This window comes from Hylobates moloch, unplaced genomic scaffold (assembly GCF_009828535.3).
Source record: "Hylobates moloch isolate HMO894 unplaced genomic scaffold, HMol_V3 SCAFFOLD_6, whole genome shotgun sequence".
NCBI lineage: Eukaryota > Metazoa > Chordata > Mammalia > Primates > Hylobatidae > Hylobates > Hylobates moloch.
In genome coordinates, this window is record NW_026652281.1 from 89,601,649 (window position 1) to 89,625,679 (window position 24,031).

The 24,031-nt window shown below is 39.5% G+C and overlaps 1 protein-coding gene across 5 annotated transcripts in view; it reads left to right on the forward strand.

Annotated features, from left to right (window-relative positions):
• FTO (FTO alpha-ketoglutarate dependent dioxygenase) overlaps nucleotides 1-24,031 on the forward strand; it is a 413,232-nt gene that overhangs the window by 306,103 nt on the left and 83,098 nt on the right. The window contains exon 9 of one of the 5 annotated variants that reach the window (XM_058440995.1): nucleotides 17,931-18,328. The exons of the other annotated variants lie outside the window; for them this stretch is intronic. Coding sequence (XP_058296978.1) covers nucleotides 17,931-18,009 — 79 coding nt within the window. The 3' untranslated portion in view covers nucleotides 18,010-18,328. Of the gene's footprint in view, nucleotides 1-17,930; nucleotides 18,329-24,031 lie in introns of those variants that run through there. 5 annotated transcript variants of the gene reach the window in all.

Below are 24,031 nucleotides of genomic sequence, written 5' to 3' on the forward strand. Positions count from 1 at the left end.
TTTCACTTCGGAGTTTGGCTATTCCAAGACCTTTTCTAGTCTTATGAATTTAATTACTGAATTCTGGGATCTTAAGTCTCTTTATCAGTTGAGTCTCCTCCTTTGTGGTCTTACAGCAAAGATGACTGTTGGCCAAACTTTGGGTTTCTGAAACTGATTACAGTGAATTGCATTATACATATTTTTAACTAGCTTATATTAAATGAGAGAGAGTGCAAGGGAGGAATAGCAACCACAATTTAAATAGTTTTTTCCCTGCCATTCTATTCCGTGAGCACCTGCCTTGGAGTAGGTGTGAAACGGGAGTCAGGAAGTCTGTGCATGCCTCTCAGAGGGTGGTATCTTCCTGTTCTGAGTATGATTCCATACCATGAATATGTTGGTTTTGGATTTTTCTTTTCTGTACAACATGAGGCCCCTAAACAGAAGGAAACTACTTCCTTTGGTGCTTAACCTAAGAAGCATCTATTCTAATGATGGAAGAAAACCTAGCTGTATTGGACTTACTGAAAGTGACATAGTGGGTTACAAAGTGACAGATAAATATTTGTGTTCAATTTAAGTGGTTTTTGAGTATAATTTTGATTCTTCCTAACTGTTGCTTTCCCTAATGATTTTAGAACCGGATACCCCCTCCCCTTTCCCCTACTCTCCAAGCATAGGATAGAGCTCATCTATAAAATTCACTGGATTTTGTGTTTTTCCTCTTCTAGTTGGTCTCTGAAATGGTCAGAATGGAGTTGGAAATGGGACAGCCTATTAGTCCAATCTATTTCTAAGGCTCCTGAACAGCCTCACAAGACTCCATGCATCCCAGCATCCCTTGGGACCTGGGTGATTAGTTTGTGATCAACAGGTTGTACTCTCAGAAAACGTGCAAGCCACCAGCCTCTCATTCCGATTGTTTATAGGCCCCAGAAGGGGCTTCCTTTGGGCCGGATGATTGGTCACATTTTGTGTCAAACACCCGAGGAAAGGTACAGCAGCTTTCTACTTGAATGCATGCTTTTACCACCTAAAGGCAATTGGTTGGGCAAAGATTTGGGAGAAGACATTGACAGTGTCCAGCAGTCCTTTTATCTGTTATAAAGCTAAATGCATATTTATCAAGTTTTCAGCAAAGATATATGTTCCACTTTAGCCTCCTTATTCTTATTTTCCACTTAGAGGTAGAGACTGGGTCTCACCATGTTGCCCAGGCTGGTCTTGAACTCCTGGGCTCAGGCTCAAGTGATCCTCCCACCTCAGCCTCCTGAAGTGCTGGGATTACAGGCATGAGCCACTGTGCCTGGCCACAATACACACTTTACTGTCATTTATAAACTCAAATGACTCAGCTATCAAGATGCCAAATTGGACTTTAGAGAGCCTCCTCCTGGGCACCTGATACTTTCATGCTTGGCTTATTGTACGAAGTAACTCCACTTTCTGTTCATCTCAAAAGTGTTGGGAAGTGTTTGCAGGTTACCTTCCTAGCACCTGCCAGACCTTCTAGAGAAGTGGAGAAACCTGTGAGGAAAGCAGCACAGGTGTTGCCACTTAGGGACAGTTTCATGGAAAGAGATCTCTACTTCTTGATGTCACATTACCCTTTAGAATTCCAGAATCACTGCAGATCTTCAAAGCTTTTAATAAGCAGCGATGGCCTTTTACAATTATTTTTTAAAGCAGTGATACTTAAAATTTTATTAAGAGTTCTCGTAGAAACTTGTGTCTACAAAGACAGATAAAAACAAGTGTTGATAAGGATAGGGAAAAATTGGAGCCCTCATACATTACTAGGATGTATGTATGAGGATGTAAAATGGTGCAGCCACTCTGGAAAATAGTGTAGAAGACCCTTTTTAAAAGTTAAATATAGAATTACCCTAAAAAACACAGGCTTTTGTTGACTTTCCCTGGGGGCCAGCTGGGCTCACCTTGGTGCATCCTCCCCTGGGGGGCTCTGGTGTGGGAAGCCAGCTTTCCTACCATTCTGCATGCAGCCTTGTACTGGGTCCTTGGGGAAAGAGAAAGACTATGAAATAGATGTTTCCCTTTTCCCAGAAATACCAACCCAAGATCCCCAGCAGTGACCCCTTATGGAATTCTGGGAAGAACTAAAGAGATAACGGTATCCTTTCCTGCCTTTTATCAACTCTGGATGGCAGGAGGGACTCTGGGGCTTGGGACTGGCTGCCCTCGGGAGTTCATGGCCTAGTACTGACGCCAAGGGGCAGAAATTTGTGAGAGAGAAGGCTGTTGGTATGAGCCCCAAATGGGATCGTGAGATCCTACATATACAACTATGGGAGGAAGAAAGGATCTAGCCAACATCTGTTATTATATTTTAAAAAGTAATTTAATTTGTTTGCATTACTTGTCATTATGGTCACCCACTTATATTTGATTATCCTTTAAGCACATGTAGAAAGATGAGGTTTATGTTGATTTTTCTGGTATTACATGTCCCTGGCTACATCTCCATATAGAACTTTCCTTTTTTAAAATCTGTTCTTTTATAGAGACAGGGTCTTGCTATGTTGCCCAAGCCAGTCTCAAACTTCTGGCCTCAAGTGCTTGGCCTCCAAAAGCTCTGGGATTACAGGCAAGAGCCATTGTGCCCAACCTCCCCATATAGAATTTTCTATAGCAATCTTGTCCTAGGAAATATCATAGAAATAGTTCAGGTTTTAAAAAGAAGGGCTGTATGTCATCTCAACTCTTATTTAACCTGTGGTTGACAGCCTTGCTATTAAAAAAAGATTTTAAGTTGTTTTACATTTTATAGTCTTTTTAAAAAAAAAGATGATGAGACATCTCTTTAGTGGTTGCCATGTTTAATGTTGTTACTTCCTAAGAACAAATATAATTTTTGTGGGAACATTATATTACTCTGAAACAGAGAACAGTACTCTCTGTCCTTTTAGTCCCTCAATTTTTGATAGGGTAAAATAAGATTATCTTATATGACTAATGTATACTACCTTATATTTGTATGACACTTCATGTTTTTCAATGACTTTCTTCCAGAGGTTTTGTTGAAACACAAAAGGATTTGTACCCAAACTGACTTTACTTTCAATTCTGGATAATAGATAATTATTATTGCATTACAACTTTTAAAAATAATTAAGAAATCAGCTAAGAAAATGTTTGATGATTTTTACTTAGCATGATACATCTTTAGGGAAAATACCGTATTATGAATTTAGCAAGCAAGTTGAGCATGGTGGCGTCCGCCTGTAATCCCAGCTACTTGAGAGGCTGAGGCGGAAGGATCACTTGGGCCTGGGAGTTCCAGACTACAGTGAGTTATGAAGGGACTCACTGCACTGCAGCCTGGGCAACAGAGCAAGACCCTGCAAATAAATAAATAAATAAATAAATGGTTTTTTTTTTTAATTTAGCAAGTAAAGTAGCAGAATATCCTATGTTGGATTAGTCAGTGGATAAAAATATCTTTCAAATCGCATTTGATGTTTGCTCACCATTATTATGAACTAAGCTATTCCATGGAACTAGAGCATAGCTGTCAAGTAATTATGAAGTGCCCGTGCTAGGGACCACATGCCATTTAATGAGTTTACATCAGTAAAAAGAGAAGACAGATTCAAAAATGGGACATGTCACACATACATATGAGAATTTTCCCATAGGCCAAAGGGCCTCTTTCTTGGTTTTCATATCAGGCACCAACTCTAATAGGATGAAGCTATGTAGCTTGATGAAGTAGAAATTCACTGGAGTGGCTGGGCACAGTGGCTCACACCTGTAATCCCAGCACTTTGGGAGGCCGAGGCGAGCGGATCATGAGGTGAGGAGATCAAGACCATCCTGGCTAATACGGTGAAACCCCATCTCTACTAAAAATACAAAAAAATTAGCCAGGCGTGGTGGCAGGCGCCTGTAGTCGCAGCTACTCAGGAGGCTGAGGCAGGAGAATGGTGTGAACCTGGGAGGCAGAGCTCGCAGTGAGCCGAGGTCGCGCCACAGCACTCCAGCCTGGACCACAGAGCGAGACTCCGTCTCAAAAAAAAAAAAAAAAAAAAAAAGAAAGAAATTCATTGGAGTACCTTAGCATTATGGGATATCTCTAGGCAGCACCAGGTTTCTTGTCTTCATAGCTAAGATAGATGTTAAAGGAAGGGGAACCTTTTTCTATCCCATTTTTCTAGTGGCCTTTATAGGACTTGGCTTAATATTTTTATTTTATTTTATCAAATTAATATATTTTTATTTTATAAAATAAAAATATTAAGCCAAGTCCTATGAAGGCCAGCAGATTTTATTTTATATATATATAAATTTTTTTAAAATATGAAATAAATATATAATACATATATAAATATATTTTTAAAATATGTAATATACATATATGTACGTGTACACACAGGGTATGTACAATTGTTATATTATTACTTATCCTAGTATATTAATGGCTATATAACATAGCTGTGTCCCAAATACATGTAATACGTATTACTTCTCATCTCATTTAAACCTCACGAGAGTTCTTTGGTGAAGATATGATTACCATTTTACAGATGAGAAAACCTGAGAATAGAAGTTAAGTAGCATGCCAAGCTTACCCAGCTAGCTTTCATTCATTCATTCATGATTCATGAAGTATTTATCAAACAACTACTATATACTGTCATTAAAGATACAAAAAGGATCAAACATAATCCTTGCCTTCAAAGAAGCCACAGTCTAAGGTTAACAAGTGGGCTGGAGCGGAATTTGGTTTTATCATTTCAAAGGCAAAGGAACCCAGATTGGAGAGTTTTCTGGCAACTGCTTTAGGACTTTTTGGCCAAGATTAATGTAATATATAAAGGTAAGCATCAGTGTGTTGGTGGGAAGAAGTATCCTAGAATTTTTTTTTTTTTTTTTTTTTTTTACTGTATCTAGGACTCTTATGAACTACTAATTCATTATTATTTGATGACACAGATTATTGTTCAAGAATTTCCTCCCAGAGCAGTTGATAAATATGAAATAACTTTTATGATGAGCAGTTCCAGAAAGGGTTAAAGTTAGCTTTTCTGGGACATATGACGGGAAAGTAGCTGAACATGATTTCAAAGGGATTTTTTAGGAGAAAATTCCAATTACAGAGAAGTAATTTCCCTTTCTAGCTTACTAAGCCCTATTTCAGACTAATGCAGTTTCAAGATCATCTCCCTTCTCCCCTTATTTCAACAGATATTTTGAATATGAAAATCTTATGTCAAAACTTAGCTGAAGCCTTCATCAGGCTTTTGAAAGGCTAAGTAAGAATTCTGTTTCTAGGAATAAAAAGATTTGGATCAGAAAGATTCTTTGCTGGCTAGAGTTCCTTTTCGGATGGTAGTTCAAGCAGTCTTTAATCATATTTTTGTTGATTATTTATTAGTTTCCCTGGGAAATCAAAGACTCAGTAATGTAAAATGTGTTTTCCTTAAGATATTTTATGAATCAGAATGCACAGTAAAGAAATAATGGGAAATACATTTCCTTTGCTGATATGGACTAATTGAGAATTAAAATCCCTTTCTCTAGTCATTATCCCACATGGAAATGCTGAATGACCCAACTGGCCCAATTGCACCAACCACAGTTTCTGCCTAGACAAAACTCTTATGCCAGTAGTAGATAAAGAGAGAGCTTTCTCAGTAAATCAAAACTGCAGAGAACTAGAACTAATTTAAGTGAAAGGATAGGCTCCAAGCCAGCTGTTTGGGTAAACCCACACTGAACCAAGTGCGCGACTGATGAAACTTAATACGTGTGTATTCCAGTCATCAGCCTGGAGTATGTGTAAAGCAAGCCCGTGGTGTTTGTCACTGTGAGAAATGCAAAGGCAGACCTTCATTCTCAACTGTGTGGGGCTGCCAGCCTGTGGCAGCTTTGGTCAACATCGGGCTTGCTTTTGGGTGAGCCAGACTTTGGCTGGTTTCCTGATGGAGGTTAGGGGAATTGTGAAATGTATCTCCTTACACAGGTCATCCTGATCAAATGAAATAAAAAGATATTTTAAAAATAATTTGCTTAGTGAAATACAAAGGAAATAGGATGCATTTCATACTATTAAGGCCAATATGGTTTTGGGGGATACTAGATGTACATACGTGAAAAATTTGAAAACAATTCAGAGTAAAAAAGAATGGTTGTATAATCTAATGTAAATGACGAGTTAATGGGTGCAGCACACCAACATGACACATGTATACATATGTAACAAACCTGCACGTTGTGCATATGTACCCTAAAACTTAAAGTATAATTTAAAAAAAAGAAAAAACAAACAAAAAAGAAGAATGGTCGTGTAATAGAGACAGTGGTGAAGAGCAGGACTCTGGAGCCAGGTGTTCTGAGTTCAGAACCCACTCTGCCACTTACTAGATCTGAGACCTGGAGCAAGTTATTTGCCCTTTCCCTGTTTGGCTCTTTTGTAAAATGGAAATATAAGGGTACCCACCTCATAAGGTGGGCTTATGAATTAATAGATATAAAGGTATGTAGAATTATTGCTATCATTAGTTACTGCTATTAATAGATCAGAAGTCACAAGCTCCAGTGCCTGCAGTGCCCATGCATACCAAAACAGGGATCACTGGCAACAGAGACATGGCCCCAGTGGTGTGGAGATAAAAGAAAGTGGTAAGGACAGTGGCAGACAGCCATCACTCTACTCCCCATTGATTGTGACCTCAAGGGAATGCTGGTCCTGTGTTGCCAGAGCTTCTGATATTGCCAAAGAAGCTTGAAATCTGGACTTGGTCAAAAATCTCTCAACTTGTGAAGGTGGTTGCTTTATTTTAAAATACTCTACAAGCCAAATAAAACACTGTCTCCAGGCTATTGGCCACCAGTGAATGACCTCTTTGGACTAACAATGAAACTCAGCTATGGAAATTCATCTGATTATTTTATTGTCACACTGTGAAACAGGGATTCATTGTCATTCCAGAAACAGCCACTGAGTCCCCACTGTGTGTCCACCGCTGTGCTGGTGCTAAGGATATGCCCAAAAATCAGGCAGACAATCTGAAGAAACCACCTGCTCCTTTACAAGTTGTTGACAATTAAGAAGCACCTAGCACTTAATAGATATTCCATAAATGTAGGTTCCAACTCCTTCCATTACCTTTGATAAGTCTAGACCTGATCCAGTGAGTATTTGAGGGCCAATCTCAGTTTCTGAGTAGGAATAGTGATACTGTTGAAAACTAATGAACCCACTGACAATATCACAGAAATACTCCTATACTTCTTCAATGTGAGTTTCCTGCTTTTTATCTGATTTATCATCTCCTTTTATGTGATGTCTCTACTCAGTACTTATGGACTCGGGCTGTGATATTTTGTATGTTACCTCACAATTTTTTTTCTGTTTTTTTTTTTTTTTTTTTTTCCTTTAAGTGTATAAGCTTCCTTTATACTTCCAAAGGATCTTCAGTGGAACTCTACTTCTGTGAGCTAAACCAGTGTCATACTGCAATGAAAACTGCAGGTGATAAACATTGTCTAAATAAAATTTCCAAAATGTATTTGACCAAGAAATACCTTCGCCCTGCATTCCCCACTTAATGCATTTTAATGTGCTAAGTTACTGATATTGTTTGACCCATTTGGGGAAAGGCTGGCTTGCCAAATTATTGCTCTTGTTTGGAACTACAGTTTCTTGTAATTTCTTCCCCACTCCAGCATCCACACAGGTATCTTCCAAAGCTCAGACTTTATTTTCAAGAAGTCTATTTGAGACCAGCCTGCGTAACAAAGTGAGACCCTGTCTCCACCAATAATAATAATAATAATAATAAATTAGCTGGATGTGGTGGCATGTGCCTGTAGTCTCAGCTACTTGGGAGGCTAAGGTAGGAGGATTATTTGGTCTCAGGAGTTCGAGGTTGCATTGAGCTATGATCATGCCTTTGCACTCCAGCCTGGGCGACAAAGTGAGACCCTGTCCCCAAAACAAAACAAAGTCTAGCAACTTGAGTGTGGCAGTGGCCACTGGATGGTACCTAACAGTGGGATTGCAAACTCTTTGAGGAAAGGAACTGTCATCCTGAACTCGGCATAGAACCAAGCACTGGGTTGTTACATGGTGGGAGTTAAGCAAATGCCATGGAATGTGACAGACCCCTTTTTTTGCTGCTGTAAACTGTGGTGTTTTAACCTAGTAGTGAATGGCCCAAGGGAAAAAATACTGCAGGAAATGTAATAATAGATGAATTTGGATAAAGGGTATATGAGTGGTTTGGAGTATTACTATTACAACTTCTCTGCAAGTTTAAAATGATAATCCAAATTTTAAAAACTTAATTTCGGTTCATCAAACTACTCTTAAAATGTGTAAAACTATACCTGAATTTAAAAGCAACAAAACTCATATTGCAAGTCTTGGCAAACTGAGAGATAGGAGCAGAAAACAATGGTGGATGCCCATAAACGGATCAAGAAAAGGGAGTGAGAATTTACTGGAAAGAAGGACAAATGAGCATCGAAATCAGCAGGTTTGGGTTTTTCCAGAGATCAGTGCCTGATACTGGTTCCCAGATGATATCTCCCAAGAGCCCGGTTCCCGGGGTGCGTTCCAGCCTCTGTCCGCCAGGCTTCTCACCAAGTCTTGTGCCAATAGTAGTTGCCAGCACATTCTGCCTCACAAGTTGCCGGCTCCACCGCTACTATCCTGTCCCACCTACGTCCAAGATATGCATCTGGCTTTTCTGCTTTGAATTCAGCAAGTCATCTCCTCTCCTGTCATGTAACTCCCTCTGTGACTCAGCCTACCCAGCCACACTCCTCAGTGCTTTGTGGCAAAACTCAACCTGACCCCCCTTCAGAGTAAGAGAAATAAGTGTCGGGGTTGAAGATTCAGCTGTAAAGTGATGTTTCCCATACTCATAAACTTACGTAGCAATGAGGAACTGGAGTCTATTTTTGACTGTTGTAGTGACTTTTGTGCATACCCCAAAAGACAGAGGAACATTGAGCTAATGTAGCCATCCCATGAAGCCTCAGTAGCTCTAATAGGTCCTTTTAGTTGTTGCTAGGGTTCCAGTTCTTGCACTTTAATACAATTCTCGGCTGGGCACCATGGCTCATGACTGTAATCCCAGCACTTTGGGAGGCCAAGGCAGGAGGATCACTGGAGGCCAGGAGTTCAAGACCACCCTGGGCAACATAGCAAGACCTCATCTCTGCAAGGTCAAAAAATTAACTGAGTGTGGTGGTTCATGCCTATAATCCCAGCTACTCAGGCGATGGGATGATCCCTTAAGCCCAGGAGTTGGAGACTGTAGTGAGCCAAGATTGTGCCACTACCCTCCAGCCTGGGTGACAGAGCAAGACTCTGCCTCAAAAACCAACCAGCCAAACAAACAAACAAAAAATGCAATTTCTCCCATCCTAACTCTTCATATCAGTAAATCTTCAATAAAATGTATATGGGAAATCAATATGGCACCCTCAAACCTAGTTGTAATAGTCAGGAGAAGACCATTCTAGCCTTTAAAATCAGTCCTGTTGACATCAATGTTTTTACCTCCAGTTCCTCTCCACCCTTCTCTACCTCCTGATTTCATGTAGGCGAGCAATTTAGGACAATGAGAGTCACAGGATTTTAAATAACTTAATTCCTAGGTGTGTTTGGTATGGAAACAAAGATAACCCTGTTCAACAGTGAATTTGTGCCCCTGGGTGAACGGCCAGGTGTTCTTTCAACTGAACTGTGAGACTAATTTCTTCCTGGCCTCTGGAAACCAGCTGAAGCAGTGGGCCAGCTGGCCTATCTTCAATCTTGCATACCAACATCTTTCTCTGATTCACAGATTTCCTTTATCCCCAGCACTTCCTCTGGTATGTGCATCCCCGACAGTAAGTGATATCTATTATTGGATTTGGGCGTTTTAAAATCATGAGCCTTCTGGAGGGGAGGGGAGAGGAAGGAGTCTGGATGGTTACATTAGAATATTTCCAGAGGGAACCTCGCTTTAATCTCATCCACCTCTGACTTCTGTGCCCCAGATAACCCCCATATTTGGGAGGGATGACATCACAGTAACTGACAATGGAATTATGACCATTGCTCTTTTTAATATTTAAATAATACACAGACTCAGAGAAAACAAAATGAGTTTACATACAGTCATAATATCCATAACTAGGAGTATAAAACAAGAAGCTATGGGGAGTCTTGTCTAGTGAAGAAATCTCTTTTAGAAAGTTTCTGATGACTTTCAGTTGCAAAGCATAGCTCTTTCGTAATGTATCAACCCACTTTCAATGATTTGAGATTTGGAGAGGACCCAGCCATAGATTTACCTGGTGAGTCACAGAGTAGAACCTGATATGAGAATGCAGGACTCTATATCTATCAGCCTAATGGTTCTCAGAATACCAGGTCATATCCATCATTTCTTTTCCCAAATAGCTCTAACAGGCATACCTCGTTTTAGTGGGCTTCACTTTCTTGTGTTTTGGAGATGGTATGTCTTTTACAAACTGAAAGTTTGTAGAAATCTGCGTTGAGCAAGTCTACCAGTGCCATTTTTTTAACAACATGTGCTCACTTTGTGTCTCTGTCACATTTTAGTAATTCTTGCAATCTTTCAAAAGTATTTATTAAGATAAAAAAAAAAACAAAAGAAAGGATATAAAAATAAAGGAGAAAGGAAGAAAATTTGTTATTATTATATCTGTCGTAGTGACCTGTGATCCGTGATCTTTCATATTACTATTGTAATTGTTTTGGGGCACCATGAACCTCATCCATATAAGATGGTGAACATAATAAATGTTGTGTATGTTCTGACTGTTCCACCAACCTGCCATTCCTTCATCTCTCTCCCTGTCCTCAGGCTTCCCTATTCCTTGAGACAAAACAGTATTGAAATTAACTAATAAAGTTATAGCGTCCTCCAAGTGTTCAAGTGAAAGGAAGAGTTGCACGTCTCTCACTTTAATTCAAAAGCTAGAAATGATTAAGCTTAGTGAGGAAGGCATATCAAAAGCGAAGACAGTCTGAAAAACAAGACTTTTGTGCCAAACAGCCAAGCTGTGAATGCAGAGAGAAAGATCCTGCACCAAATTAAAATGCTACTCCAGTGAACACATGAATGATAAGAAAGGGAAAAACAGCCTTGCTGATATGGAGAGAGTTCGAGTGGTCGGGATAGAAGATCAAACCAGCCACAACATTCCCTAATATCTGTAAGCCAAAGCCTAATCCAGAGCAGAGCCCTAACTCTTCAATTCTATGAAGGCTGAGAGAGATGAGAAACTGCAGAAGAAAAGTTGAAAGGTAGCAGAGGATGGTTCATGAGATTTAAGAAACGAAGCTATCTCCATAACATAAAAGCACAAGATGAAGCAGCAAGTGCTGATACAGAGGCTGCAGCAAGCTATCCAGAAGATCTAGCTAAGATCATTGATGAAATGGTTGCACCAAGCAGCAGATTTTCTTCTATTGGAAGAAGATGCCATGTAGCATTTTCATAGCTAGAGGAGAAGTCAATGCCTGACCTCAAAGCTTCAAAGGACAGGCTGACTCTCTTGTTAGGGGCTAATATAGCTGGTAACTTTAAGTTGAAGCCATTGCTCATTTACCATTCTGAAAATCCTAGGGCACTTAAGAATTATGCTAAATCTATTCTGCCTGCACTCTATAAATGGAACAACAAAGCCTGAATGATAGCACATCTGTTTATAGTATGGTTTACTGAATATTTTAAGCCCATTGTTGAGACCTGCTTCTCAGAAAAAAAAAAAAAAGATTCCTTTCAAAATATTACTACTGATTGACAGTGCATGTGGTCACCCAAGAGCTCTGATGGAGATAAATGAGATTAATGTTGTTTTCATGCCTGCTAACACGACACCCATTCTACAGCCCATGGGTCAAGGAGTAATTTCTGCTGTTAAGCCTTATTATTTAAGAAACACATTTTGTAAGGCTATAGCTGGCATTCCTCTGATAAATCTGGGAAGGATAATTGAAAACCTTCTGGGAAGGATTCACCATTCTAGACACTATTAAGAAAATTCACGATTCATGGGAGGAAGTCAAAATATCAGCATTAACAGGAGTTTGGGAGAAGTTGATTCCAACCCTCAGGGATGACTTTGAGGGGCGTAAGACTTCAGTGGAGGAAGTTACTTCAGATGTGGTGGAAATAGCAAAAGAACTAGACTTGTAAATGGAGCCTGAAGATGTGATTGAATTGCAGATAAGTAGTTGCTTCTTATGGATCAGCAAAGTGGTTTTTTTTGTGAGATAGAATCTACTCTTGGTGAAGATACTGTGAACAATGTTGAAATAATAACAAAGGTATTGAATCTTACATAAACCGAGTTGATGAAGCAGTAGCAAGGTTTGAGAGGATTGACTCCAATTTTGCAAGAAGTAAAATTGTGGGTAAAATGCTATCAAACAGCATTGCATGCTACAGAGAAATCTGTCATGAAAGGAAGAGTCAACTCTTGCAGCCAACTTCATTGTCTTATTTTAAGAAATTGCCACAGCCAGCCCAGCCTTCAACAATCACCACCCCGATCTGTCAGCAGCCATCACTGTTAAGGCAATATGATTGTGACTTGCTAAAGGCTCAGATAATTGTTAGCATTTTTTAACAATCAAGTATTTTTAAATTAAGTATGTACATCGTTTTTAACAATATATTGTAGTCTGCTATGCATGCAATAGCATTATGTCTAAAAAACATAATTTTTATATGCACTGGGAAACCAAAAAATTCATGTGAGCTACTTTATTCATGTATTTATTGTGGTGGTCTGGAACTGAACCTGCAATATCGTCAATGTGTGCCTGTATAAGATTCTCCATGCACTAAAAAGGACATTTGAAAGTCATGAGTAAGTGATAGAGGAACTCTGGTGACTTGAAGCTTGTCTACTTTTAGCAGTGTGTACCTGTTGACACTTCTAGTATAATTTATATTCTTTCTCTCATAAGTATTTTACAGGAAATGCGTTTTCCTTTGCTAGTGATATATACACTTTGGTTTTCGGGAAGCTTCGGTGCTTTGGTTGAAGCTCTCTCTCTGTTTTAGAGAAAAGACTTACAATGACCTCCCGAAATAGTTTGGATATTTGTCTGCTCCAAATCTCATGTTGAAATTTGATCCCCAATTTTAGAGGCAGGATATAGTGGGAGGTGTATGGGTTATGGAGGCAGATCCCTCATGGACAACTTGGTTCTGTCCTCTGGGTAATGAGTGACTTCTCACTCTATTAGTTTTCGCGAGAGCTGACTTTTGAAAAGAGCCTGGCACCTTCCTCCCCCCTCTCTGTCTTGCTTCCTCTCTCTCTCTCCATGTGATGCCTGCTTCTCTTTGCCTTCCACCATGAGTGGAAGCTTCCTGAGACCCTCAGTAGAAGCTGATGCTGGCGTCATGTTTCTTGTACGGCCTGCAGAACTGTAAGCCAAATAAACTTCTTTTTTTATAAATTACCCAGCCTCAGGTGTTCCTTCATAGCAAGGCAAACAGTCTAGGACACCCCCCAAATGTGAGCTGCACCATAAGGCAAACTGGGAAACCTCCTTTAGTTTTGCATATGTGAAAATTTTGATTGACTGAACCAAGGAATCACCCTCATAACTCCACTGCAGAAGGCCATTCTCATGTCATTTGTACATGTTTAGTTTGCCTGAAGTGTGTTCTATAAAATGCACCCAGATTTTCAGGCAATTCAAAATTTATTTATTTATTATTATTATTATTTTAAATCTCCTATTTCTCTCTCTCTCTCTTTTTTTTTTTTGAGATGGGGTCTTTCCCTGTCATCTAGTCTGGAGTGCAGTAGTGCAATCACAGCTCGCTTCAGCCTCCACCTCCTAGCTCCAGGCAATCCTCCTGCCTCAGCCTCCCGAGTAGCTAGGACTACTGGTGCACACCATTGCACCTGCCTAATTAAAAATTTTTTTTTTCTTTTTAGAGACAGGGTCTCACTCTAGGTCTTGCCTAGGCTGTTTTCAAACTCTGGGCCTCAAAAGATCCTCCTGCCTCCTCTTCCTAAAGAGCCGGGATTGCAGGCATGAGCCACCATGCCCAGCTGCATTTTTTAGTGGAGAGAGATGTCCTGGGCATTGAACTGCAGATTCCCTTAAACTGGACATTGTCAGCTATTTACATATTACAAAAACAATTGTGTTTCATGTAAAGTATTAAACATCAACATTACGTCACCACAAGGGTGATTACAGCAACCTTCACTCCTAAGTGTGTGTCGCCTACACAAACAGAGTTGTTTGTCTGCAGCGTTGTTTTCATTTGGTAACAGTTGTAAGAATTGAAGTAGCATCTTAAGGAGCAGTTTTCAGAGGTGAAGAAATCAGTTTTCAAAAGTGAATTCCTTATAGTTAATAACTCACCAATAAAAAAATAAAGCTATCTCCATGGCACAAATGCCCATGGCAAAAGGAAATAAGACAAGAGTCATTTAAAAAAAGTAGCTTTGAAAAAAAAAGATTTAAAATTCAAAGACTTTGGGAAAATTCAACTTAACCAATAACATGAGTAACGACTATTACTATTTCCTGAGTGCTTACCATATGCCAAACACCATTGTACCTACTTCACGTAGGTATTCACCTATTTCATCTCATTCTCACAACATTCTGTGAAGCAGGTACTTTATTATCTATCCCTGTTTGCCAGATAAGGAAGCTGAGACTTCACACAATGACTTACAAGTTCGGACAGCCTCCAGCAAACACAGGAAACAAGATTCGAACCCATGCAGTCTGCCTCAGAGCCAAAGCCCTTGGCCATTTTTCTATCCTGCCTTACACAGATCATTTCTGCCTACAGCAGAGGTCAGAAACTGACAACCAGCTGGCCTTACCTAGCTAGGCTCAGGTAACAGTAATGGCTATTGAACACTTACTATGTGTCAGGATTATTTTAACACACATTCATTTGTTCCCTCATTTAATCTTCAAAGCAATTCCATGAGGTAGGTGGCAGTTATTATCCCCATTTTACAGATGAGAAAACTGAGACCAAGAGGAAATAACACTTCCCAAATGTTAGCAGAAGTAACATCCAAATCCAGACTGTCTCATTCCAGAATCTCCCACTCGTCACCATTATGCTGAAAATACAATTGTCTGCCAACATGACAAACCTGGATGTTTCACAAAACAATGAAGGCTTCTGACTTGTCATGAAAAAAAAAAAAACAAACAGAAGACTTGTCCCCCTGGACCGAGCAACAGTCACTTATAACAATGGGTAGCTGCCCATTTTAGATGAGGTATCTCCTACCTAGTTGCCACCACCCCTCACTTAGGCTGCTTTGCTCTTTGATTGCCGACCTGAACTTTGGGGATGTTCTATTTTGCAGTGTCAGTCTAAGGTATCCCTAATACTGGATCTGCCTTACTTAACAAGCTAAATGCTTGTGTGTTTTATGTTTTTTATTGTAGCACAAGTTGTTTAACGTTCTCTAAAAAGCATTCCCCACAAATAGCAGTAAATGCCTCTTTCCTATTTTCTTCTCTTTCCCTTACACCGAAAGAAAGGCAGCTCTGCAGAACTAGTATTTGTGCCCAACCAAGTGGGAAGATATGAGGCTGATAGCCTTTTCTCTTCTTGGTTGGTGGCACTCTGGCAGTGCTTGGTTGCAATAACGGAGCATCTCCCGGCTTTGTTATGTATCATAGTAGGCTATTGTGTGACATAGAGACACCTGGCTTTTGTACACGCCAGAGCAAAATTCAACCACAACATCCAGAATTGAAGAGAAGGATATTGGCAGGTACATGCCTCCTTCTCAAACCAGAGGTTTATGTATTTCAAAAGGGCTTTTCTAAGAACTCAGTCTTGATTATTTGTTCCATGTTGGGCCAAACCAGTGCATTATTGGGAAGATAATGAGTGGCATTCACCCAAGGGTAATCCTTTCAGGGATTTTGATGATGCAGTAAATCATGAGTGTAAAGCCTGAGTGGTTTATGCCATTAAAACCTCAAGATAGAATTAGACTTGTAATCACCACTTGCCCATGTTTTGTCATTTATGATAATTATAGTAGTAATAATCCATGTATTGTTGAGAAGTAGCAGTCAGAAGCATCCATCAATTTTTTATCGACACCAAATCAAGTTGATACTTCATCTTTGCTGCAAAAATGTAGATTGCACCAATTAGTCTAAAGAAATTGGGCAGTCATTAGCAATGAAGCAAGCAGTTAATCTACAGAACATTTCTGGCCCCTCTGATACCAACAATTCCTCTTAATTATGTGGAATATCATGAGCTTCTTTGGGACTCTGTCAACAGTGCCATTGTTGGCTTACATTAAAAGAAGCATCTATGTCCCTGCTTTTATTTAAAAGAATGCAGTGCCTTCCGGCCCCCACCTTGCACTCTTAGGCGCTTCTAGGCAAATTTATTCTGAAGCAGAACACTTGAATCAAAGCAGTTCGCATTTTCTTTCTTATTTAGAAATAAGAATTTTCCCCAATGGGCTTCTTTCGGTGATGGCACGTTAGCTCACCATCTCATATGTGTTAACTATTTTTGTTCACCTTACCCAAATCATGGAATAATCATCTCCTTTAAAAAAGGAAAGAAAAGAAAAGTCAGAGTTTAAAAGAAAAATCCAACTAGTTGTGAAGATATCCTGGTGCTAATGAGCTTTCTGCATCTGCCTCAAGTCTTTTCCCCAGGCTAGCCCAGTCTCCCTCTCTAGACATTTTCAATCAGCCTTGCCCGCAAATTGTACTAAGCAGCTGAATAATGCAGGGTAGAAATTTCAAATATAAATATTACTTCCTGTTTAGGAAATTTGGAAAAGAAAGAGCAGGAAAAAAATAACTCACCCCCTGGTCCCCCACCATGACACTACCTCTGTGAACATTTTGGTAGATATTCTTTGGGCTCTGACATGTACACACATGTTGACTTTTATCATCATCATCATCATCATCATTATTCTAGTACTCTGTTTTTCACTTTGCTAACAGTTTGAATCATCTTTTGTAATGGATGCATAATACTCTACCAAATATAGAGTGTGTATTTGTCCATGTTTTGGATTATTTCCCTAGGATAGCTTGCCCAAAGTAAAATACTTGGTCAAAATTTATAAGCCTCTTCATAGCTCTTGGTACATACTGACAAACTCTCTCCAAAAGGATGGTACCAATTTTTAAAATCCCACCAGTAATATATGCAGATACTGGTTTGATGTTGGTGAGATTTAAATTCAGTTGTGTTGGCATGGTTACAGCTAAGATAGATAGATAGATAGATAGATAGATAGATAGATAGATAGATAGAAGATAGATAGATAGATAGATAGATAGATAGATAGATAGATAGATAGATACATACATACATACATACATACATACATACATGTGTTTGTGTGTGTGTATATGTGTGTTACTCCTCCTTAATGGACAAATGATGATATGGTTTGGCTGTGTCCCCACCCAAATCTCATCTTGAATTGTAGTTCCTATAATCCCCACGTGTGGTGGGAGAGACCCAGTGGGAGGTAATTGAATCATGGGGGTGGTTTTCCCCATGCTATTCTCGTGATAGTGAGTAAGTTCTCATGAGATCTGATGGTTTTATAAGGGGCTTCCTCCTTTGCTGGGTTCTCATTCTTCTGCTTCCTGCTGTCATGTGAAGAAGAATGTGTTTGCTTCCCCTTCTGCCATGATTGTAAATTTCCTGAGGCCTCCCAAGTCCTGTGGAACTATGAGTCAATTAAACCTCTTTCTTTTATAATTTACTCAGTTTTGGCCATTCTCTATAGCACTATGAGAATGGACTAATACAGTGGGCACAGTATCAAATTGTACTCTGACTCAAATTACTGTAAACAATGGCAGTTGTTATCTCACATCACAGGAAGTTCGGAAATAGGACAGCTGTAGGTGTGATATGATCATAGGCCCAACGATGTGATTGGAGACTTTTCTTCAGGTTCTGCCATCATCACCACCCTCATGCTGGCCTCCTTCAGGCTTCAAATGCCTACAGTAGCTCCAGGCACCACATCTAGATGTAGAAACAACAGAGATAGAAGGAAATCAATTCTTCTTGTGTCTCCTTCTCAAGAGTGAGGAGATCCTTCCTAGAAGCTCCCAACTGAAACCCCTAAACCAAGACTGGCAAGGGAAATGGAAGCACCATTATCGACTGATTAACCAAGATTTACTCCCGATCTGGCAATGGAGTCAACTTCTTTTGAGTGCTGAATACCTGAATAAAATAGATTCTTTTAACAAGGAAGAAGGTGGGAATGGTTGTTGAGGCATCATGATTTTTTTAAGTCTCTGCCATACTCATAGAACCATATAAATTTCTTTAGTAACAGTTGATGCTTTAATGGGCATATGCAAAATTTGGCAGATCTACCGAGTACTGGGCTTTCTCCAATGTGGAAGGTCCTCCCAGGCAGTGATCATGCTCCACAATTCCTTTACATTTTCCTAAAAACCTATCTCAGTGTTGGGCCCTTCAGGTAGAAACCAGGAACACCTCGGTTTCTAGATTTCTTTGGCATATAGGTTTCCTATGGGAAAGAAATAGGAGAGCTGACTTTCCTCTTTGAGAATCTCCTCTTTGGTGGAGATTTGACATCCAGGATACCATTGTTAGGACTTCCACTGAGATGAAGGTTTACAGCCTGATGAAACAAGTCTCACTTTCCACTTTGAATTACTCAGGCTCTGTGCATCTCTTTCCACTGCACAGCCTAGCATTTTGAACACTTCACTACTCATTAGCACCTCCAGTGAAAGATCAGAAAAGAAGGTGGCTGGGAGGGGAGGACTGAAGAATGAAGATTAGTCAAATTGTTTTTTGTTTTATCTAGTTAGAGAAACAGCTGAAATTACTGCCTCAAAAAAATTTGGAAAATTATCTAGCTTATAGTTTATTTCTATAGTTATTTTTCCACTAATTGTAAAAATTATTAGGAGTATTGCATTTTAGAGTAAAATAATAAATAAACAATAACAAAAAATGGCTACAACAGAAGAAAACATGTTCCCGGATTGAAGAAACCAACCTAGAAATTATACTGTATGCCTCAGAAATTTAATACTATTTTGCCTTTCCTGTTTGCAATTGGATTGTAGAGTACAGATATTGTCTCTTTATTAATACATGATTTATAAATATTATTTGGCACTAGGGATATCAAGGTGATCGTGGACCAAAGCTGCCCATCCCTTCACCCTGGTAGATGAGAACACAAAATATGTCCATTTCCTATACACCATGAAGAGTCATTGCTTCCAGTAGGTTTTCTTGCTGGAGACAAAAAAAGAAGCACCTACTGTACTTGTGCACGTTCTGTTTTACAGTTTCATAAGGATTTTTACAACATAAGTATGTGCTCTATGATATTACATACATTTTCACCACTTATATAATCAAGTGCAATTATACTGACTGCTTGAATAGATGATGGGAAAAATGACTTGAATCAAAAATTACACAACAGAACACTGTTTCAGAAAGGCTTTTGGAGTGTACGTGCCACAGACCCCAAAAAGAGATGGATCAAGATGATTATAATAGCCTTGAAGTCACTTTTAGAATTTTCCTAGGTTGGTTGGGCGTGGTGGCTCATGCCTGTAATCCCAGCACTTTGAGAGGCTGAGGCAGGCGAATTACCTGAGGTCAGGAGTTCGAGACCAGCCTGGCCAACATGGCGAAACCCTGTCTCTACTAAAAATACAAAAATTAGCTGGGCATGGTGATACATTCCTGTAATCCCAGCTACTTCGGAGGCTGAGCAGGAGAATCCCTTGAACCTGGGAGACTGAGGTTGCAGTGAGTCGAGATGGCACCACTGCACTCCAGCCTGGGCACCAGAGTGAGACTTTGTCTCAAAAAAAGAAAAAAAAAAAGAATTTTCCTAGGTTATGGCACCAAGAATAACTTGTACCATTTAGGAAGATTCATCTTTTTCCCCACATAACACAATGTAGCATGTAGTATATGTGACACATACCATAGCTACCTGTGCAGGAGCTCGGTGAGTTCTGGTTTTGTCTTTCTTCCCCTCACTTTCTATCCCTTCTTTTCTTTGTGCTTCTTCCACTCTCCTCTTTCTATTCTTCTACCATCCTCCTTATCTTTTCATTTAGAGGCTTGGAGAAGAGCTTGAAACAATAGGTGATGGGGAGAAATGGAGTTTATTCATGCATCATAATTTCCCCCTGCAGTAATCCATGGATCCACACATTTGAGGGCAGCTGGTTTAGAAGAGGCCCTTACAATTGTCTTAACTTACTCCTCAGAGGGTAGGCTGGGTGCATAGCCAAGGTCTGTTAGGTTACATGGCCTTTACAAGGAATTTTTGGGTGGTTTTATTCTTTGTTTGTTTTTGAGACAGAGTCTCCCTCTGTCGCCCAGGCAGTAGTGCAGTGTCACAATCTCAGCTCACTGCAACCTCCGCGTCTGGGTTCAAGCAATTCTCCTGCCTCAGCCTCCTGAGTAACTGGGACTACAGGAGCACACTACCACACCTGGCGAATTTTTGTATTTTTAGTGGAGACAGGGTTTCACCATGTTGGTCAGGCTGGTCTCGAACTCCTGACCTCATGATCCGCCCGCCTTGGCCTCTCAAAGCGCCGAGATTACAGGTGTGAGCCACCGCGCCTGGCTTGAGTGGTGTGATTCTTATGTAGGAGAAAAAAGATAGAGGAATATAAATGCAGAACACAATTATGCAGAATTAGGAGCCTTTAAAATGAAATATTATATTGTAGGTAGTTTCTTCAAAACAACATACTAGTTTATTATAATTGTTTATTCATCACTGAAAACAAAACATATGGAAAAGGCAATTTTTCTCCCAGCCAACCCCTTTTCCTCGGGTATTTTTTCAAGAAGAATTTTACAGCAGATGTTTTCAAATAGATTTCTATTTATTTCTGGGCTACCATTATATCAGTAGGATTTCTCTAGAACCTTTCCATCACCTCACCTGAGTTTTCTTTATTGGAAGGAAAAAAACAAAAAAAAAACAACAAAAAAGAAATGTCTGATCACCTGCCCTAAGTCTACAGTTGAGAGCAGTTTTGGGGACTAGTAAGTCATGTTCTCTTAAGGACAGCATCTCCTAGGTGAGCAGCTCATAGTCCATATGGAGCAAATTAGACAGTGAAAGAACGGTGCTGCCACTGTTTCTGATTGGTTACGGTAGTATTATAAAAGAACAACAACCGACCTGCCCAGCTCTGAAGAAGAAAGATGGATAAAATGCTCTTTGAACACACTAGTCTTTTTTTTTTTAATGTCTGTACAGAAGGGTTGCATTTATATTTGGCTTTCCAGACCTGTCTCTTGACCTTCTAATTACTTTATTTGAAACAGCAGTGAGGGTATAATAAACCTGGAGGTTGTCTCTCCTTTGCTTTATCATAAATTAAACCTGCTGGTTTGTTGAGGTGAAAGTGGAGGCTGAATGTTCATTACTGCTCAAGTGACGGCTTGTCAATAGCAGTGCTTTTTAGTTTGTTCTAGTCAGCACTTGCTGTGCATTTTGTTGGACCACTGGGAAATAAATACAACAAGATTATACATTTGGAATACCACAAGAGTTCACAAAAAAAAACCCACAAATGATAAATTATACACTCAGTAGAAAGTGACATGCTATCTTGTGCTATTAACAACCAAAGATAATTGCAACGAATTGTAATTGCAGTTTGCAACTTACAGTACAGTGTGTCCAACATCAATCTTAATAGTGAACAAAGCAATTTATATTAAAACTTAATTCACTTGGTAACTTTCCGCTGTATACACGGGAGCTAACAGATGTAGCTTTTCAGAAAGTTCAAAGGCATTTGAAACGTGGAGAGAAATGCTAATGCAGTAAGCCTTGGAGAAATATTGCATTACTACTTGTAATGAAAACAAATGTATGTCATTATCTCCTAGTTTGTGTTTATTTAATAAAATATGCAGTTTGCACATTGGTGAATTCAGTGTTTCTGAATGGATATGGAATAATGTTCTGTTCAGAATCACAGGCCAAACAGGACTAGCAATTACGCATCTTCTGTAAATAGTCTGCTGTAGCGTGCACCTTGATGCTTGAGTGGGTTTTGTATGAGGTGTAACAGCAAACCAGGGTAACTTTATTCATGACTTTCCTTAGATTGGATGTCTTTGAAGCAAGAAAGGGAGATCTCCTGGAATTACTTAAGAGAACAAGCATATTTGTTTTGTGAGCTTGACTGATGGCCGGTAGAGCAGTTGAGTAAAATCTCTAAACTGATTAGGGCTTTCGTTCAAATAATCTTCTACCGTTTTCATTAATTTATTCCTTAATGCTATTTTGCTGCTCTTCTGCGAAGGATAATAATCTCACACTCGCTGACCTCCATGAGTGGATGACCTGGAGCTCATAACTAATCTTATTTACTCTTCTGACCAGCCCAACTTCATTTACCTTGACTGGATAAAGAGCCTTGCATTGCTAAGCCTCCCTTCCTTCGTAGCATTCTCGTTAATCTACAGCGAAGGGGAAAGGGTGGGCTTTCCCAGTCAAGATCCCAAAGATTGCTGGGGCATTGGGAACTTCGTGCGATTTCTCTTCCTTTCTTGAAAGCATGTTTCCACTTTATTGTCCCCCCTTTTTGATTTGAAAATAATAGAGAAAAATAGGGGAATGGGACTTCCCCAGGGTCCCACTCTCCTAATACAGCTATTTTTACCTTGAAAGTTAATTTCCAGCCATTGACCATTGGAATGTGTGGGTTAATTTAGGTATTGTTGTTGAGTACATGAAATTTTGTATCATGCTTTTTTATTTAATGCTACATTGTTTCCTGTGTTGCTTCATAATTTTATAATTATGCATTTTGAAGACTGATAATGCATTGTTTATATACTATTTTGCATTTAATTGTTCCCCAGTATTGAAGTTAGGTTACTTCTACTTAGTTATGCTATTAGGAATAATGCTGCAATAAAAATCTCTGTTTTCTTCAATTAGATTGTTTCTCTTGAATATAATATTGCAAATGGAATTATTAAGTAAAAGGTATAAGTGTTTGTATGGCTCTTATCATACATTACCAAAAAAATGTCTAGGCTGTTTTTGTTTTTTGTTTTTTGAGACAGAGTCTCACTCTGTCACCAGGCTGGAGTGCAGAGGCACAATCTTGGCTCACTGCAACCTCTGCCTCCCAGGTTCAAGAGATTCTCCTGCCTCAACCTCCCGAGTAGCTGGGATTACAGGTGCCCGCCACCATGCCCAGCTAAATTTTTTTTCGTATTTTTAGTAGAGATGGGGTTTCACCATATTGGCCAGGCTGGTCTTGAACTCCTGATCTTGTGATCTGCCTGCCTCAGCCTCCCAAAGTGCTGGGATTACAGGCTTGAGCCACTGTGCCTGGCCTGGGCTGGTTTTATATTAGTTTGTATTGCCACCAGCGATAGAGGAGTATATAATTTTATCACAGTAGCTTTGAGAATTGTCTTGACTCTTCCACTTACAAACTACATGGCATTGGGCAAATTACTTAACCATTCTCCCTCGGTTTTCCCATCTGAATAAAGGGAATAATAGCAATGCTTAACTCATAGGTTATTATAGGTATTATATTAGTTTGTATATTTAAATATCGGGGAGTAGTGTCTGCCACAAAGGAAACACTCCATAAAGGTAAGCTGTTATTATTCCCAAAATTTAATTTTTCACCCAGTTTAATATTAGCTTCTATTTAAGCTGCAGTTTTTAGAGTAAATGTTTTAATAGTCCATTGAAGCTAACTAGTCAATAGATTTTATAATCAGTAACTTCTGTATTTAATGAAAATTTTAAATCACTTAGGCAATAAGCCATTAGGAAGAACTTCACAGTAAGAAATGTTCAGTCTGTAAGGTAGAGGCGTTTAGAACTTCCATCTCTTAATTTATAATAAAACAGCTTTTATTCCAGAATCATCTAAATGGGTCTTGAATCCTTAATCAAAGTCTGAAGGGGTTTAGTCTGGATCTTGTACCTGCTCCTCGATTAGGGGAGGCCAGAGCCCCTTGATGACAGTCCCGCTAAG